Below are 20,044 nucleotides of genomic sequence, written 5' to 3' on the forward strand. Positions count from 1 at the left end.
TCAGTTTGTACTCCATGACTTTTGCAAGCTGTAACTAATACAAATAACGGCATCCGAGATGCATCACTGCCTTCTAAAAAGAAGCTAAGATCTTCATCATCAACTATGTCAATTGGGGGAGCTGGGATTAATAGATTATAGCAACATTTGATGTGTATATCAAATGTATTTGGATCGAAATTCAGTTGTTGGTGCATAATATTCACTAATTCATTGACTGTTATATCATTTCTGACCTTCAATAATTTCATATGACCTCCAACATAATTTCTTCTTGATCGGTCTCATTCCCCACCAAATGGCACAAAGATACGAAGTAGTGTCATTGATCTGCAATTGGATTAGCAAATTTTAAGCAATACTGAATCAAATTTTAAGAAATCGCCCAGTAATTGATAAGTGATCACCCAACTATTTATAAGTGTTCACTTAAAATTATATACGTGATCGCATATATACTACGATCGTTTATATAATACTACACGATCGTGAAGTAGAATGTAAAAGATCATTCATATAATAGATGTAAAAGATCGTTCATATAATACTAAACAATCGATGAGTATTATATAAACAATCGTTTAAATAACACTAAATGATCGTTCATATAATACTAAACGAGCGTTTATATTATAATGAACGATCATCTATATATTGTTATATGATCGTTCATTCAATACTAAACGATCCGGGGGACAAGAACTACTATAGAATATCACTTACATTCTCTTCATTTCTGAATCTGGCGAACGAATCTTCTTCTATACCCAAAGACACAATGAAATGAACAAAGATGAAAGAGATCGACAATGAGGATGTTGTCTTGAAACTCTAATAGAACAATGGGAGAATGAGAAGTGTTCGATGGAAAATGAATAATTAAGAGTGACCTTCCATTCTTGATATCAATGTTATTCAATGTTATTGGTAGAATATTAGTTGGGAATAAATGTATCGGTGGAATGTTAGTGTTGCATTGAACACATATTGAATGAAGAGCTGAAGAAATCGTTGAAGGAAGAAGAAGTGTGGCGCAGTTTGAGGAGTTTTTTAAATTAGGGGTAAATTTGGTATTTCACATGGCTAAAAGGTCAATCATAGATAAGTTTTTAGGAAGAGGTCATCCATAGAAAATTTTTTTAGATTTGGGTTATTTCGTGAAATTTTCCATTTTTAGTTTAGTATCTGAATCGCAACTCACAGCCACACTCACATCTCAATTCTCTTCTCACAAGATTGTTGTAGGCCGACAACGTCGGGAACGGAAAGTACAAATCTCAGGTCTGTTGTAAACGATCGGCTCGGCTTGGTGAGCGACGCTCATATGATGAACCGCCATCAAATCGCCACTACTCATGTTTCAGCATAGAGAACCCATCATCGACCGGTGCCATCGACCCGACATCGAACCACCAACGATTTCAGTCGGTTAGGGCGGTCCAACAGCTACTGCTTGCACCCCTACATGAAATTACCAAAATGAACCTTGTGCATTCATGTTGTGATCTCAATATCATCAGTCTCGTTCTCACTCCTTTGGATTTAGGTTTTTTCGTTCTTCACTCTCCCTATTTCTCGGATTGAGATCTCATTCTTCTCGTTCCTCGGAGTTTATGTTTTTTCCGCTCCACACTCTCTCTATTACTTTCGTTCTTTTTTTTTTTCTCTAACTAGAGTAAAAAATAAGGATCGAAAAGCCAAGATGTCTAGCAAGGAGAGCAAGAGTCCAACAAGCGTGCACAATAACATTGTTTCGATAATTTCTATTGATGACGATAGAAACAAAAGATTAAATCTTTACTATATTAAAAGGAGCTATATGGGGAGAATCTTTCTTTCTCCATTTTACCCTTCATTTTTTATTAGAACCCCATTATACTTTTCCCATTGGGGTGGGGTAAAAAGACTATAATAACCAACATGAGTGGAGGAGAAAAGAAAACAATATGAAGAGTGGAGAAAGGAGTAAAAAAGTCACCATTTATAATTAAAAACAATTTTATTTCTATTTTTTTTTTTTTAGAGTTTTGTTGATATCTTTAACTTTTCTTTCCCAATTTCATACTTTAAGACAAATACGATAACTGGAAAAAAAAAATGTATCACTTTATGTTGTGAATTAAGTAATTTAATTTTAACTTTATATAATAACTAAATATTTTTAAATAAATAATAATCACACATTTTCATTTGTCATAGAATCCTTTTGATGTATGTCTTCACAAAAAAACTAAAATTCAAACAGACATATCCTTTACGAATAGTACACAACCTTTCACATAATAACTAAATATTTTTAAAAGAATAAATACAAGCTTTCTTGTTTTCTTTGGTCCGTGCTCCATTTTAAGAATATCATGATAGTAAGAATTGTAGAATGATAATTGAAGTTTTTGTTATTTGTAAATAAATTGGATCATGCCAAAGTGAAGTCTAGATAATCTATAAACTTTTTTTTCTTCAACGAAAAAGTATGATTGTCGTTTTTATATTTAAATATTGATTATTATTATTATCCATTAACTGTTATATTTTAGGGAAAAAATCAGATATGCATTGTATTTTGAAGTTTAAATTTTGATATGAAATTGATTATTAGATTTATTTCCAATACTAACAAATATTTAGGTTATTCTCAAATTTAAATTATAGTTACGTAGAAAATTTAGTTTCATTTTCTTTGTTTTAATTTTTTTTGAAGAAGACAAGTGAGATAAATTATAAGAAGCAAAAACAAAACAAGAATTGGGTTGGTAGATAAGAAATGAAAGTAGGTTTAAATTAGGAAAGGAGGAGAATAATTAATGTGAAAGTAAAGGATAAGGGTCAGTAAGGAGAGTTATTAACAATGACGATTATTTTGGATTAATAAATGTAGCAGTTGAATTCAATCAAAGAGAGGCAACACTTTTTAATTTTCAATTTATAGGAAATTATATAAAGTGTATTCATTTTTAACAATAACAAAGATTTACATATTTTTTCATGTAGTTTTCGTTAGTACTTGAAATTTTATATTATTAATATTATAGTAGTTTCAACAAGATCTTTGATTAGATTTCTATAGTTTCAATTTTATCAAAATCTTAGATATCTTATTTATTTGTTTGAACAAAAGATTTTACCCGCTTTCATGTATTTGAATTGAACATGTTTATTCATTGTGTTAGAAGAATTACCCATGAAAACTATCATAATGAGTAACAAGATCAAATTTGATAGATTCAAAAGATCTAAACAAAGATATTAGCATCATATATATCTCTAACCTTGATTATACAAACATGCCAACAAAACGAGTATTCATCCAAGATATTATTCTTGAGTTAGTTGATAATTTATATTGTTATTCCATCACTTTTAATTTCGTGTAAAAAATTTACTATTTATACTACTTTAAAAGTATTTTAGTTCATCAAAATTTATGTTCCAAGTATTTTAAAGATCTTCAAACAAGTAGTGAATTTAAAAAAGTGAGAAATTTTATTTGGAAGCAAATTATGGGTCAACCGTACAATTATCTACGAAAAGAAAACTAATAGAATTAATTGTTCAATTCGTCTTTTCAACGCAACGGAGCAACGAAACGAACTACCGCTCGTTAGAACTTGGAAGAACTCGGTTCAGACAGAAATTCCAGCCGACGATCTCTTCCTCTGGAAATGTATTCAAAAGCTATCTTGTTCCTCATTTTCTCTGTCATCTTCTTCATTTCATGTTCAATCCTCGTCGGAACCGTCGACATCAGATCCTACTTCTTCCCTTTGCTTCAGTCTCAGCCAGTTTCCCCTTTCCCCTGTGCCGCTGACCCTCCTCTCAGAGTCTACATGTACGACCTTCCCCGTCGTTTCAATGTCGGCATGCTCAATCGCCGAAACTTGGACCAGACTCCTGTCACCGCTTCCACTTGGCCTCCATGGCCCAGAAACTCGGGGTTGAAGCGGCAGCATAGTGTGGAGTACTGGATGATGGGTTCGCTTTTACACAAAGCTACTAATGATGGCAGAGACGCGGTTAGAGTTATGGATCCGGAGAATGCTGATGCCTTCTTTGTGCCGTTTTTCTCTTCGTTGAGTTTTAATTCACATGGACGCAATATGACCGATCCGGCTACGGAGATTGATCACCAATTGCAGGTACCTTGCAGTTGATTATACAGTTTTAAGTTCGTAGCTCTTCTGGACTTCTGTAATTTTCTATTGGATTCTTGTTTAGACCTTGGCTATGTTCTCTATTCGACTTCATATTCTTGGATTTTGGAGGGCCTTTCCGAGTGGAATTCGATTATTATCCTCGAATTTACTGAATTCCTTTTCTCTCTAACGTCTCTAGTAGGTTTTAAATTGATTTTCCTACGTTTAGCTGATTCTTTTGCAGTTCTTGGATTGTGATTTTCTTTTCCATTAACACAGTTTCTGGATTGTGATGATATTCAATTTATCCATTTACGCTTTGGTTGACTGCTTAATAGTGGGTAAAGTGGAGGTAAAGGGGGGAAAGTTGTATTGTATTCTTAGAATTGAATTTGATCCAGTTTAACAATCTCAGACTGAGCGAATTTCAGATCCAGGGAGAGACATTTAATCTATTGCACTAGCTAAACTGCGGTAGTTGACTTGTAATGAAATTATGGACCTACAAACCCACTATTTAGGAAAACTATTCATCTGATCACGATATCTTCCTATATTTTGGTTCACTCCAGCGGTTGGTAAATGAAGAGTAGGTTTCATCCATTTTCATTTTTCCAAAGAAACATGGGTTTGAGTTCTCATCTCAGGTTTATAGATATGGCTTGACTTTTATTTGTATTCTTTTGATTGTCAGCATCTAATTTGTCTCGCTATTAGGGTTGTTTTATTTAAAATTTTATATTGTCAGTTTTGAAAGCATTGAAGAGAAATCTATATGAATTTTTATTTGTTGTGTGATTTAGATAAAGTGAACCGTACTTCAGTCAGTTGATAGGCTTTGATCATTTGACTAATGTTTCCACAGATTGAACTCATGAAATTCTTGAGTGAATCCAAGTATTGGCAGAGGTCTAAGGGCAGAGACCATGTCATTCCCATGACACATCCCAATGCTTTTAGATTTCTCAGAAACCAGGTGAATGCCTCAATTCAAATTGTCGTGGATTTTGGCCGCTATCCAAAAGCCATGTCAAATTTGGGCAAAGATGTGGTTGCACCATATGTGCATGTTGTGAGTTCGTTCATTGATGAAAACTCCCCAGACCCATTTGAGTCTCGCCCGACACTACTCTTCTTTCAGGGAAAGACGTTCAGAAAAGATGTAAGTTGACTAAAGTTTCATGACTGACTCAATTCTAAAATCTAGATTATTTTTGGGGGGAACTTGAACTGTGTTTTGATGTGGAATTGTTAGTAACTGAGTGTTATTAACATGTTTCAGGATGGCATTATTCGTGTCAAACTGGCAAAGATATTAGATGGTTATGACGATGTTCATTATGAGCGTAGCGCTGCAACAGAGAAAAGCATAAAAACGGTATGATGTATGCATAGTTAGCTTATTGCTAAATAGTTTCTATTTGATTATTTGTATGGGAAAAAATTTGTGCATTCTACTCTGCTACTTTAAATTCAGTAAACTATATCATATACCTTAACCAGACCGAACATCAAAACCTATTTCTTAACCAAGCTTCGTATTTTATTTTTTGTATATTTTGAAACAAAATCCCATAATCCTCCTCTCATCTAAATGTATTGTACAAATACTCACGAAAACTTACGAGCTGGTTTCTCATTGTGGTAGTTTTGGATGGTAAGAAAAAAAATATTAGGGGTTTGAGAAACAAGACAATTTTGTAATGTGCATATATTAATTTAACTTTTACAATTTCGGTGTGGGTGTCTAAGAAGTGGCTAGGAGCCTAGTTTCTTTTTATGCCCCTTGCTCACTGAGACGAGTGAACTTTTTGAAAAAGAAAAGTTTGTAGTCTTATGGATGTATCTTTGTAAGTTTAATGGTAAAGAATTAAGTGTCTCATTCTTTCATCTTCTTCTGATAACTACAGTCTTCTCAAGGGATGCGGTCCTCAAAGTTCTGTCTGCATCCCGCTGGAGACACTCCATCATCTTGCCGGTTATTTGATGCTATTGTGAGTCACTGTGTTCCCGTTATCGTAAGTGATCAAATAGAGCTGCCATATGAGGATGAAATTGACTATAGCCGATTCACATTGTTTTTCTCCTTCGAAGAGGCACTGCAACCTGGTTACATGGTTGATAAACTCAGGGAATTTCCTAAAGAGAGATGGATTGAAATGTGGAAACAACTAAAGGAAATCTCCCATCACTATGAATTTCAGTACCCTCCTGAGAAGGAAGATGCTGTCAATATGTTATGGAGACAGGTGAAGCACAAGCTTCCCGGGGTTAAACTCACCATCCACCGAAGCAGACGCTTGAAAGTCCTGGACTGGTGGCAAAGAAGATGAACACTGGAGTTGTATTTTTTCTAGTCCAGCATCTCTAAACTCTCACTTTCCTAACAATTCATATTGCAACTTCTTGTCTTGTGCTGATTCCAATAATCTTCCGCATCTCTCAAGCTTGGTTTGATACCAATTAGGTACTACGTTCTACTCACTCTTCTAATAGTCGATATTCAGTTGTTGAAATTTCACATTCTTGAAAGGAAATTTAGAGTCACTTGAGTTCTCTAAATGTGAAGGCTTTGTACAGACATGTTGAGAATTTTTGGGGATTTTGTTTCTTGGGCTGTGTCTGTAATAGGAATTCTTTGTAATTTCATTGCTTGGATCATGTTATTGTTATAAGATCCAAAGGGTTTATAGATTTTGTATTCTTGCAGTTATACAAAGTGAATTGGAATCTCCTGCTTAGCTAGAAAATGTTGGCATCGTTATGTTGATTGTTGTACTGATCTTCATTTGCATTTTTACTGTTGTAAATATGTCTCGTACTTCTGAGTACCATAATAATCAGAAGGATATTTGCAATGAGTGACAATTTGAATATACAATTTTGTATGTGTGTCATCCATATTTGTTATTTTGTGAATGTGGCAAAATTTTGAAATCTGAATTTCTGTTCTTCATTTGTTTTTAAATTTTCAGATCTGCCTTATTTCTTTTATTCCTTCGCGTGTCCTCTTCCCTTCCGGATCCTAACTCTTAGTTTTGCTTTAATCAATATTCTTTTTTAGCAAATTTTGAGAAAAATATTTTTCTTTTTTGAAATAATAATATTTGATTAACATTGTTTCTTGTAAATTAATCGTAATTTATTAATTTACTATAAAAAAAATTTAAAAAAAAAAAAAAAGATGGCGGGACAAAAGGAACATTACGGGATAAAAAGAAAAAAATTCTTTTTTTAAAGAGAACAAAATTATTTAGATACAAGTTTAGTCTTAAATATTGTAGTTTATATCTATTTGATCTCTGGGATCTATGAATGTGATCATGACCAAAAAGATGCATCCAAATATTTTTTCTATTTTGAAAGATAATCACAAATTACTTAGTATCAAATAGCAATTAGATGACATTCACAAACTACTTAGTATCTAATAGTAATTAGATGACAATAATAAACTACTTATCATCAAATACTAATCGGATAACAATCACAAAGTATTTAACATCAAATAACTATCCGATAAAAATCACAACTGCTTATTATCAAATATTAGGTGAGTTATAATTAATTTTCTGTTGATTTTGTTATGCTTTTTGAATAGTATATTAGTGGTATGATGTATATATATTTCATATGTCAATAAATTAATATACTTACATATCAATGTGAGTTATAACTAATTTTTGTATAAGATAACAATTAGACAATAATCGGTATCATCAGCAGTCAGACAATACTTAATATGAAATAATAATTAGACGACAATATATAGTAAATCATTATCATTGGCAATCAGTATCAAATAACAATTAGATAGCAGTAAGTATTAAATAGAAATAAGATAATAATCAGTATCATTAATAATCATCATCAAATAATAATCAGTCAACAATCAAATGACAATCAACATTATATAGTAGTCAACCAATAATTAGATAGCAATCAATATCATTGACAACTAGTATGAAATAGTAATCAGATAGCAATCACTATCATTCATTATCAAATAACAATAAATATCAAATAGCAATCAAACAACAACCATATACACAAATCAGTATCATTAGCAATCAATATAATACAACAATCAGAATCAAAAAGCAATTAGACAATAATAAGACAACAATATGTATTATTGACAATTAGATGGTAATTAGATGACAATCATATGCAATTACACATTTTTAATTGTGAGTATTTTGGTCATCTGGATATTTCAATTGGGATGAGCTTATTACTGTTGTCATTCTTGCAAACTTCAAATTGTTGGGCTATAGGCTTAAGTTTTATTTTATGTTTTGCCATTTGTGCACATGACCCTGTTAAATATTTCAAGTGTATCAGAGGTATATCAAATATAAGACATGAGTGTATCAGTCATTAATCAGCAAATACTTGAAGTAAAATATAGGTGTGTCAACTATATATCTAATATCAATCAACATTTCAAGTGTATTAGTAATATATCTAACAATAATCAATATTCAATCAGTGACTTATTTTCTAAGTAAAGCACGAGTGTTCCATTTTATGTGAACATAATATTCCAAGTGTATTAGTAGTATATCGATAAGACATGAGTATACTAGAAATCGATCAGTAACTACTTATATCAAATATAAGCATGATATTCCAAATGAGGCATGAATGTATCGACAATATATCAAACATCAATCGATATTCCAATTATATCAACGGTATATCTAAGAATAATCACACATTTTAAAAGTGTAAGACATTTTGGACCTTTGATTGTTTCAATTGGAGTGCATTTATTAATTTTTTTAATTTAGGTAAACCGATAATTGTAGGACTACATGCTTAATTTTAGTATTTCATTAAGAAGATTGTCTAACTATTTAATATCATAAACATGAGTACATCAACTATTAAAACATTAAAATTCAAGTACATCAATAATCATCATTGTTAAAAAAAAACGTAAAAATGGGTGGGATTTGCTATGTTTGTAAAAAAGCATAAACCAGTGATACACACAAAATTTTCAATTTTTTTTTTCTTATTAAAGTCGCAATCATAACTAATTAGAATGTAGTTATGATAACATAGAGCATGTACTTTCTATTTTGATATCAAAGGTTAGATTTTTCTCTCTCAAATATTGTAAAAGGAAAAAAAAAATAGAACAGCATGACGTATTAGGGAAGAACAAAATAAAATGGAAAGCAAAAGTATTTGGAATTAATTGTCGTAATTATAGCGTCCAAATCAGATGGCTGACAAACAACAGATAAGGAAAAGTACAATTTTAAGGAGAATATATGCCTTAATCATTGTAAAGTTCCTTAATTGGTTGTAAAGATTGGACTGAAGATGCCCGTATAATTTTAGTTATTTATGTGACCTTTAACATAAAAATTTCTAATGTGTAATTTGTGAATATATAACAAGATATGATTTTGGACTTTGGGATTCTTCCATAATTCTCAATTTTACCCACAATCTATTAGAAGTTCTTAACTATGTCATTCTAATAATGCTACTTGCCACGTGGTACTCAATCCACCTATTAACGGAATTCATTTTTTTAAAAAGTAACATTCACATGTTCACACACGTTAATAAAATAATAATTTAAACTCTAATGGATAACCATTTCATTTTTTCTCATTTCTTATAATGATTTACATATTTCTTAAATACAATGGTTCAATTCTTAACTAGATTTTTAAAACAAAAATAAGTTTTTAAAAATTATTTTTTTTTTAGTTTTTAGAATTTAACTTATTTTTTAACCATTGATAAAAAAAAAAAAAAAAAGATAACAAAGAAAGAAATTTAGAAGTAGAAGTAATATCTATAAGCTTAATTTTCAAAAACAAAAAGTCAAATGGTTACCAAACGAGACCTTAATAACTAATTTCAATAAGACGACTTAATTGATGATTTTTGGGATAAAATTGAAAATTTAAATAGAATAGGGATGAAATTGGAAAGAATCTGAAAAATTAAGAAACATAAAGTATATTTAGCCTATTTAATATTTTGATCCGTTGCATAGAACAATACCCATTGAGCAAGCAACAACTTTTAAGGGCTAATTCGTTGGTTTCGTTTCTGTCTTCTAAGTTCTTCAAGCTGTGAAGTCACTAACGCCAATGTCTTTATCAATTTATTGAGTCCTTCACACTCTTGGTATCCCTAAAACCTTTTCCAGTTCTAATTTCAGCCTTCTTCCAGAAGATTGACTCTGATAAGGAAAAAAAAAGTAACAAACAGAATTAACAAAATAAAAGGAAAAAAAAAAAAAGGCAGGAAAAGGTGTAGATTGTAGACAAAACAAACCTACCATTAGAAAATTGAGTTAAGTAAAATCTTGTTTTAGCAGCAAACAAATTTCCATATAAAATAAGTCGGAATATAACCAACAACATTTGTCTCACTAAAGATATCCTGTACTTACATGTTGCAAGACAATGCTTTCACTTTTGAGCCAAACATTTGTTGGAAAAACATAGCATCGATTCAAAAGAAATCAGGCTATTATTTCTTTCATTTAAGGTTAGTATTGTCTACTAAACCAAAAGGAGGGTTTTGCTTGAGAATCAAGTTCTGAAAAATCTTAGATCTTTGTTTCTCTTTTGTTTGTTATTATTAGTATTAGTTTTTTAGGGGGGGTTATGGCTAGGCTGTTGAAGGAGGAGAGTGTAAAAGAGATGTAGAAATGAGAATAAGAGAGGCCATCTTATTAATGGTGGAAGATGGGGACTTGCTGTCTTAATGGTTAATAAAATGGAAGAAGAAATGATAGAGGAGGGAGAAGGGAAAAGGAAAGGGAAGGATAAAGGTGAAGAGAGATAAATAAGCGATCCTTTAAACTAAAGCATACATGAAACGCACTATACCCACCCTCTGTCACATACCTACGCTTGTCTTTTAAGCAAAAACTAAAACCCACCTTTCTTTCTCCAACCCACTTCCAGCTTTTCCTGCACTTTCAGTTGATTAACTCAAACTTTGCAGGGTTGAGGTTTGGGCAAACACTCAAATCCAAAGTTTCAAGAAAAGATGGGTTCATTTCAAACTCCAATTGGAATGCGAAGTTCCACTATGCTTGAAACTTCATGTGGATATCTACTTCAGGAGTTGCAGGCATGGATGTGGAATTATTGTTTGTTCTTCCTCTATTTATTTGTTTAGTTGGACATGTAATATTGGTGGTATTAACTTAAGTAACCTAATGATAATAACAGATGATTTGGGATGAAGTGGGAGAAGATCAGTTTGACAGAGAGAAGGTTCTTCTGGATTTGGAACAGGAGTGTTTAGAAGTTTACCGGAAAAAAGTTGATGGTGCAAATGTGTCTAGAGCTCGACTTCATCAGGAACTTGCAGAAGCCGAGGCTGAGTTTACCCATCTTCTGTTGTGCCTCGGTGAACGTTCACTTCCTGGACGGGTACGCAATGATGATTATTCTCCAAACCTGTTCCATCAATTCAAATCACTACTTAAATTGTTCAGCTATCATAATAATATCATAACATCAATACTTTTCATATGTAATTTGATGTGTACCAAGTTCTCAGTTCTCACCTAATTGTATATGTTGATTGGACGTGTCTGATCAGCCAGAAAAGATGGCGGGAACTTTGAAAGAGCAGCTTGATTCAATAACTCCAGCTCTGAGGGAAATGCGGCTGAGGAAAGAGGAGAGGATGAAACAGTTCAGGGCCGTACAAGGACAAATTCTGAAAATTTCTGCAGAAATAGGGGGTCAGTCAGAGTGTGATGATTCCTCTCCTGTTGTCATTGTGAATGAGAATGATCTTTCTCTGAAGAAACTTGAGGAATATCAGAATGAGCTACAAAGACTTCACAGTGAAAAGGTGATCATTTGAGCCACGTATAATCAAGATTATACTATAAATGAAAACACACACGCAACACAGAATGTTTTCAACTTAGAAGGTTCGTCTACATAACAATTCTTCTTGATTTTCTTTGGACAGGATGAAAGGCTTCAGAGAGTGGGAAAATATATAGACACAGTCCACAAATTGTCTGCAACATTGGGGATGGATGCTTCCACGATTATCACCAAGATTCACCCAAGCTTGGACGACCCATTTGGAAGATCCAAGAACATTAGCGACTCCATTTTAGAAAAGCTTAAACGCACTGTGGAGTCTCTTAAGGAAGAAAAGCAGCAACGGCTTGAAAAGGTGATGAAACTTGTTCTAACCAAACGACATATTTGTGCTACGTACCAACATAAAAATGTTCGACTGCTAGAGCTAGATCTGATAACTAGCATAATTGTTCGTGGTGTATAGGAAGCATAAAATCATCACAACCTAGTAAAACACAACTGTTGTATCAAAAGAATAAAAGTCATCAAAACAAGTGAAACCAGCCGTTATAGTATCGTAAACAAAAACCTACATTTAAACTAATGGTTTGAATCTTCAAATGCCAACTGATCCAATACTGTAAACAAAACATTACATAATAAATTGCTGCAATGTTTTCTGCAGCTTCACAATCTCGGGAAAGCATTGACAAACTTGTGGGATCTTATGGATTCACCTTATGGTGATCGCCGATTGTTTTCTCATGTAGTTCGTCTATTATCAGTCTCATCACCTGAGATATCTGATCCTGGAAGCCTTGCGTTATATATAATTGAGCAGGTACTACCAACGTGTGATAAAAGTAAATAGAAAATTTAATGAATTAGGTCCTAATTATGTGAAATAAAATATTTCAAGGCTGAGTCTGAAGTCAAACGACTTGATCAACTAAAAGCAAGCAAGATGAAAGAGCTATTTATCAAGAAACAGAAGGACCTGGAAGATATATGTAACAAATCACACATGGAGATACCTTCGAGATCGGAAATGGAAAAAATAATAAATCTTATTAATTCTGGTACAGTGTGTATGGCATCAATGTTAGAGAATAATGTACTTTATCAAATCTATAGTAATCCAGAAACTGACATCTATGTACTGCAAAAGGGGAAATTGACCATGCTAATCTCCTCGCAAGCATGGATGAACAGATATCAAGAGCAAAAGAAGAAGCATCTAGCCGGAAGACTATCATGGAGAAAGTTGAGAAATGGATGTTAGCATGTGATGAAGAGCGCTGGTTGGAAGAATACAGCATGGTTGGTAACTTTCCTGCAAGCTATAAAAGACCACTTGACTGCAATCTTAATCATAAATATTAATTATAGATATGATACGAGCTTTCAGGATCAAAGCCGATACTCAGTCAGCAGAGGTGCGCACAAGAATCTCAGGCGTGCAGAACGAGCAAGAATAACAGTCAACAAAATTCCAGGTAATATCAGCAATAATTTCCATGAACTGCAAGGAAGGCTTTAAAGATGGGTCGTCTTAAATTGGCCAGACCATCTTTCAGTACAATATCTTTCCAGGCCAAAGAGATGTGAGCTTCTTGAAAGTTGAACATATAAGTATGATTTTAAATGACTTCACTATCTCTCTCCTCTTGAAAATTGCACAAACTGCAGCTTTGGTGGAATTGCTTTTGGAAAAGACCAAGAGTTGGGAGGCAGAAAGAAGTAAAGTGTTCTTGTATGATGAGGTAAGCTATATAATTACCTGCAACAATGTTGTTATCGTGATGTACTAATCATCATCGGACAAAATGATTCTAAATATTATAAATGATCTCCCAAAAAACCTAAAAGGGTCAATATACAAGGTAGATAAAGAAAATTAAGAGCAGACATGAACCAATTGAAGAACCTCCCGGGCAATTTCAAATAAAATAGATGTGGTAGATATACAAAATTGTAAAAACTTAAACATGTAGAGCATCCATGCCTTCTCCATAAAACGTGGTGGTTCTTCTTTGTTTCTCTCACCTTGCTAAGCATACCAAGTTATCTGTTAATTACGGAAAAACATGTGCCCTATTTTCAGGTGCCTTTGTTAGCAATGTTGGAGGAATACAATGCCCTGAGACAGGAAAAGGAGGAGGAGAAGAGGAGACTAAGGGTAAGTCCAATGTTTCTATGCAGCAGACTTTTAAACTATGAATCTAAACATGGTGAAAGCGGATATCTTCTTTCCCCCATAATCATCACATTATTTTAACTACTCTGCTGCAAAAAAATTTACCAATCGTCTGTTGAAGGTGGTTTTATTTCAAATGATGTTTTTTTTTCTAGCAGGAGAAGAAAAAAGTGCAAACTCAGGTCGTAATCGAGACAGAAAACTTATATGGACCAAGGCCAAGTACCAGCAGTCGGCGTCCTTCAAATGCTAGCATTAATGGAGGTTATAGCAACGCCATAGCTTCGAACAGAAGGCTTTCTCTGGGAATCCAGCAATTGGAATCAAACGGCATAAATTCAGGAACTCAAGTCATTTCTATCATAAAGGAAGGGAAAAAATTACCTGGACAAAACATAACTCTTCGACACAACCTTGTGTCTCAGGTCAGAGATGAAACAGCTTCGGTGGTATCCACATTTTCTGGCCCAATATCTCCTTAGAGTTCACACTACACGACTCCAAGTTCAAATGTCATTCAAAAAGATAATCCCACAGAATAAAGTTGGAGGGAACTGAACCATTCTAGCCTGCGAATAAGCTTATGTCTTGACGGAAACTAGAGAAGATACTCGAGTAATTATTCTATCTTTGACTTTCTTTTGTATTCCAATTAATTTTTCCTGTACAGACCTCATCTAGGTTCTTAAAATAATGCTTATACATAGAGAGTGGAAAGTCGACCACACCTCATTTTGATTGTCTACATTGTATCAAACTCCATCTTAATTGCATCAATTCAGTGTTCATAGCTTTGAATTTTGTCCTTCTTATGCGAAATTTAGATGAAAAATTGTTGAAATGAACAATATAGTATATATCATGTAATGTTCAGTAACAAACGAGTTTTATTGTCTGATGATAAAATATGAAGATGCTAACCCTAAACAAACACGCGCCAAAAAGTAAAGCATAAAATGTGCTTGTGAGCTTTTGCCTGTTGAAGATTTTGGGCCTATGACTCGTTGTTCTCCGCAGACGTTGTCTTAGCTGGCCGGCGGAAAAAATCATCGATTCGACGGGTTCCTTCAGGAACCACTTTATCTACGACAGTGCGAGTGCGATTCTCGTCCTTCGCCGGCGCATCCGACGGCTGAGGCGGAAGAGGAAGCGAATCGAGGAGAAAATCACTGATGGATCGATGCCTTTTGACGGCGATTCGGATGTGTTCGAGCTTCACGGTCTTCCGTTTCTTCTCAGCGGCGACTTCTGCAGATTTTTCAGCGAGAAGCTTAAGGAAGAGTTCGGTGGCGCATGAGACTAAAAACAGGGCTTCTGAATTCACTTTTTCAATGTCCTTGTCGAGCTTCATTATCTTCTTCACTCGTCCCGTCGGGAATTCCGGCCGGATAGCGTCCCCGGATTCCTCTTCCGCCATCCCGGAATCTGTATGAACTGCAAGAATTCGATGCCTGAAAAATGGTTTTCGGTCTAGAAACAGATGATTTGATTGAATCGATGACAATCTGGGGATTTGTAATGGCGGGAAGACGGTGCTGAAAATTTTATATGACGAGAATAGCCCTCAAGTACTTTTTGGCTCACGCAATATGAGTGGGTCTTTTTGTAATTGTGGCGGGGCTTCTTTGGGCATTAGAGGGATTTTCCCGCCAGGGTATAATAAATTCTTGTGTTTTTCTTTAAAAAAGAAAAATACTAAATTACTAATTTCATCATGTTCATATCAAATATTATTTGGGTTAAAATATCATTCCAGTCTTTATATTTTAAAGTTTGTTCAATTTGAAAATCGAACTTTTAATCTTTAGATTGTCTAAGGTAAAAAGTCATGTCAATTGTAGTTGAACTAAGTTTACTAAGCAACAAATGACATGTTTCATTTGTAGTTATTTCTTTAGCATTTGTGTGCATAGTTGATTAACAAATATTTGGACTAAACTTGTAAGATTGGTTATATTTAGGAACTATGAAGAAAATAGTGCTAAATTTAGAGCTACTTTTTATAGTTTGATGTAGAAAATAGTGATAAAGCATGATAAACAAAAATTAACAATAGATTATAAACTATATGTGATATATTATGAATATTATAATAATAAATAGATATTCATTGTTTAGTGTCTCAAAAGCCATGTGTCACCTTTCATATTATACATGTGCCTTATAGTTATTCATGTTTAGTGTCTATGTAAGTCCACATCTTACTTGTCAGTTTGCCTATAAATAATGGCATTCAGTAGATCTTAAGATTACACACACATTGGGCAAATTTCATACAAAGTGGAGAAAGTGGAGAAATTTGAGAATTTTCCCATTTCTTATTTTCTTATTTTATTTATTTATTTTATTATTATATTATATTTATTATTGTATTATATTTTATTACCATCTGTGTTCCCGTTATGCTCATCAAATTCACAACACGTTATTAGTACGAGCTCTTGTCGTTTTCTTGGCTAAAGGTAGGCCCTAAAGATATGTCACTTCTTCCCCCTTCGTTATAATTAATAAATTTAATGTTATTTTGCATATTCAATATCTGTTAAATTTCTAACATAAGTACAATATTTTGTGGTAATGTTGCCATGACAAATTACAAAATTAGAATTTGCAGCCCTTGACATTAATGTCAATAATTATTTGTCATGGGTGCTCAATGCTGAAATTCATCTGGATGCTATGAACTTAGGAGAAATAATTAAAGAAGAAAATACTACATCCAGTCAGGACAAAGCAGAAACTATGATTTTCCCTCGTCATCATCTCCACGAAGGATTAAAAATGGAATATCTTACAATAAAAGATCCTCATATTTTGTGGAATATTTTGAAAGAAGGGTATGATCATTAAAAGATAATTGTTCTTCCTAAAGCCCATTATGAGTGAATGCATTTGAGGCTACAAGATTTTAAATCAATAAGTAATTACAATTTCACATTATTTAAAATCAGTTCAAAATTGTTGTTATGTAGAGAAAAAGTTACGGACGTTGATATGATATAGAAGACATTTTCTACATTTCATGTCTCGAGTATGCTCCTGCAACAACAATATCGAAATGAGAGTTTTAAACATTATTCTGAATTAATTTCATGTCTCGTGGCCGAACAAAATAACGAGTTATTGATGAAAAATCATGAATCTTGACCAATCAGAATGACACCATTCCCTGAAGTGAATATTGTGAATTTTAATAATAATCGTGGTCGAAGTCATAACCGTGGTAGAGGAATAAATAATTATTATTTTCGTGGTAGTCATTCTAATCATTTAAATTTCAAAAGAACCACACAAAATGATGATCACAAAGGAAAAGTTCCACTAGATAAGAGTTCAAAAAGTGTTGAAAATAAATGCTTCCGATCAGAATGACTGGACATTGGTCACGTACTGTCGTACGTCAAAACACTAAGTTAACCTCTATCAAGCCTCCCTGCAGGAAAAAGAGAAAAATGTGGAAATAAATTTTGCATACCAGGATAATGACATATTTGACCTGTTGGGATTGGTGTCCTAATTCTCCCGGAGTCTCGCAGTTTGTAAACATTGTACACATTGTTATGAATAAAATAAGAGTTATTTTATTTTGCATTTACTCATATCCAATAAACAAAGCTCCATGGTTATTGTATGTAAACTTAAGCATGTATATGAGATATACAAGTGAATCATGCCTTAAGTGATAACCTAAAAACGTCAGTAGTATAAAGATTAAGGAGGGATACCTGATCCTAGTGACAATACGAATACGACTCGTTTTGTAGAGGTTTACAAGTGTTGTGAACTACTATAGATGGTTGATCCTGACCATTCATGTGGAGACATGTGAGTAGGGGTGTCCTATACAAAGAGTTTGTATAAGACCCGACCACGAGATGAATAGTCTCTTTATATAACGTCGTTTATACTTGAGACTTACATCTCACCTAAACGACCATAGGTGACATGACCTTAATCCTGAGTGGTTAGGGAACTTCTGCCTTTCAGGGCGTTTATTTGATTAGTATGGGTGAGAGGGGTCAAATTGCCAACTCAACAAGCCTACCTTTTTGGGGATTTGTCTGATTAGGGAACTGGGAACTCAGTTACACAAGACGAAATTCACTCATTCCCCGAAGCAGGGGTAAGTAGATAGATTGCTCCTTTAAGGGCTGATTCCAAGTCTTAAAGCATGCTTTAAGATAATCAACAGAAACTATCTTATATTTCATGATGCATATTAATGCATCATATTTATATTATAATCGTTATAGTATAAGGGTGAATGGAAGCATGTTTGTTTGGTTTATTGTTGTATAAGTGTTATATAAAAGTAGCAATGAATAAACAATGCATGGAGCATGACACTTAGGCTAATTTGTAAGCGTTATGAATTCCTTGTATGTGTTTACTTCGCAATGTGAATGGTTTTGGTTGTTTCCGTTATAAACGTTATAATGAAAATTAGAACTAAAATCGATAAGAAAGAGTTGCATGCGAACTTAGGCGAACTCATGTTTAAAAAGAGTTTTAAAATTGGATTGAGATAGACCTAAGTTCAAGGTTCTAATGGGATTGGCAACCTAAATTTAATCTTTTTAAATCGGTTTAATAGGATTAAATTGATTAGCATAAAAGATTAAAATTTTATTAATCTATCTATAAGGGACCTTTTGTTTAAGGTGGGTTCTGTCTAGGCTGGGGTACTTAAGCTGACGGAAATGAAACAACCCTACTTGGGAACCTACTTGGAAAGGTGAATTAGATAGATTTTCTGCAAACATGCGACAGTTGATCAAAGACTTCGTTAAAGAGTTTAATGGATGATGATAAAAAAAAGTTGTTCAACTTTCCAAGGTAAATGTTACTATTGGGAAAACCTAAAAAGTAACTTAATTAAAATCATTAGCCGTGTTTTTCTAAGTAAACTAAACCCTAGATTAAAATACTCAGTGGGAGGAAAAGATGTATATGATATGTCAATGATTCCACTCACGTTTCTCCCTGAATGTTCACGCCATGAGATTCATGCTTGGCCTCGTGGTACCCTGGGAGCATCCCTCTTCGGATGGTATTTGCATGAGTCAATATCAAGGTAGACGGATAGAGTATTTATAGTAAGTGGGTGAAGGGTGTGTGTCATCACGTCCTAGGTTTCCTTCATTGGTTCGCACCGTGAGATCATTCTTGTACTCCCTCATGGCGCTCTTTGGATGGGTTTTGTGCAGTTGGTCAATATCAAGGTGAACTCCAGAAATGGATAGGGTCACTTTTGTTTTTTCCTCAATCGAATTTTTTTCCTTCGGATTGGCTGCTTGGGGTGGAACTCTAGGACCTAAAATGGGTCACACTTACGAAAAATTGTTAAGTAAGTTAATGATTTATTGACCAAATCAATGATGGCTAGTCGTTATAGGAGCAAGAGTTATTCTGGAATTAATGGCTGGTTGAGAATGTCTCAATTCAGAGGAGGGATAAATTGACCACCCTTCGACGGATTTTGTCCTAAATCTTTAAAGCGTCATTGAGAAACTAGATGTCACACAGGGTTCATTTCAGTTTTGCTAAACCGTATTGGATGCTATATTTTTTTCAACGAGTATTTGCTTAAAACCTAATGTAGGTCAATGTGTTTATTTTTTCAGCAACATGTTTGATTTTCCGTTCAATGCCTCTAATTTAACCGATTTCATACAATGGGAAGAGTTCGTTAAAACATATTTCGTCGTAAACGACCTCGAGTATGTCATGGTTGAAGAGTGTCTTCAAGTCCCGACCCTTGATGCACTGCACAGTGTTCATAATGCATATGAGGTGTGGATGAAGGCTAATTCATTGGCCCGACTTCACATATTGGCTAGCATACCTGATGCTTTAGCCAAAAGGGTTGAGAATATGGTCATTGCACGTGAGATCATAGACTC

At 33.8% G+C, this 20,044-nt stretch overlaps 3 protein-coding genes and 1 long non-coding RNA gene across 6 annotated transcripts; 2 read left to right on the top strand and 2 right to left on the bottom strand.

Moving 5' to 3' along the window:
• The first annotated feature begins 3,550 nt into the window (after positions 1-3,550).
• LOC120075155 (Exostosin family protein) lies at positions 3,551-6,883 on the top strand. Its single transcript, XM_039028336.2, has 4 exons — positions 3,551-4,136; positions 4,999-5,295; positions 5,416-5,511; positions 6,044-6,883. The coding sequence occupies exons 1-4, from the start codon at positions 3,663-3,665 to the stop codon at positions 6,464-6,466; spliced, it is 1,290 nt and encodes a 429-aa protein (XP_038884264.1). The 5' UTR covers positions 3,551-3,662; the 3' UTR covers positions 6,467-6,883.
• Positions 6,884-10,530: 3,647 nt separating this feature from the next.
• On the top strand, positions 10,531-15,628 carry MAP65-8 (microtubule-associated protein 65-8). 3 transcript variants are annotated; one of them, XM_090312568.1, is made up of 12 exons: positions 10,531-10,655; positions 11,118-11,246; positions 11,348-11,551; positions 11,724-11,981; positions 12,105-12,317; positions 12,630-12,785; positions 12,864-13,023; positions 13,113-13,264; positions 13,353-13,440; positions 13,634-13,707; positions 14,049-14,123; positions 14,300-14,942. In XM_090312568.1, exons 2-12 carry the CDS (start codon positions 11,163-11,165, stop codon positions 14,621-14,623), a joined length of 1,788 nt encoding a protein of 595 aa, XP_090168694.1. In that variant the 5' UTR covers positions 10,531-10,655; positions 11,118-11,162; the 3' UTR covers positions 14,624-14,942. The 3 variants fall into 3 exon arrangements, 2 of the variants coding, with proteins under 2 accessions (XP_090168694.1, XP_038884227.1); XR_016528905.1 differs by lacking the exon at positions 10,531-10,655 and adding an exon at positions 15,159-15,628 and having other exon boundaries at positions 10,752-11,246; positions 14,300-14,756; XM_039028299.2 differs by lacking the exon at positions 10,531-10,655 and having other exon boundaries at positions 10,752-11,246.
• Positions 12,985-14,085, bottom strand: LOC150036674 (uncharacterized). The gene is made up of 2 exons (XR_016528906.1): positions 13,991-14,085; positions 12,985-13,724 (listed from the first exon to the last, which is right to left on the bottom strand). It is a non-coding gene; the product is annotated as an uncharacterized LOC150036674 (long non-coding RNA).
• NF-YC13 (nuclear factor Y, subunit C13) lies at positions 14,974-15,558 on the bottom strand. The gene has a single exon (XM_039028300.2). The coding sequence runs from the start codon at positions 15,556-15,558 to the stop codon at positions 15,136-15,138; it is 423 nt and encodes a 140-aa protein (XP_038884228.1). The 3' UTR covers positions 14,974-15,135.
• Positions 15,629-20,044: the final 4,416 nt, after the last annotated feature.

Source organism: Benincasa hispida, chromosome 4 (genome assembly GCF_027475165.1).
Source record: "Benincasa hispida cultivar pf3 chromosome 4, pf3_genome.v1.1, whole genome shotgun sequence".
NCBI classification, from domain to species: Eukaryota; Viridiplantae; Streptophyta; class Magnoliopsida; order Cucurbitales; family Cucurbitaceae; genus Benincasa; species Benincasa hispida.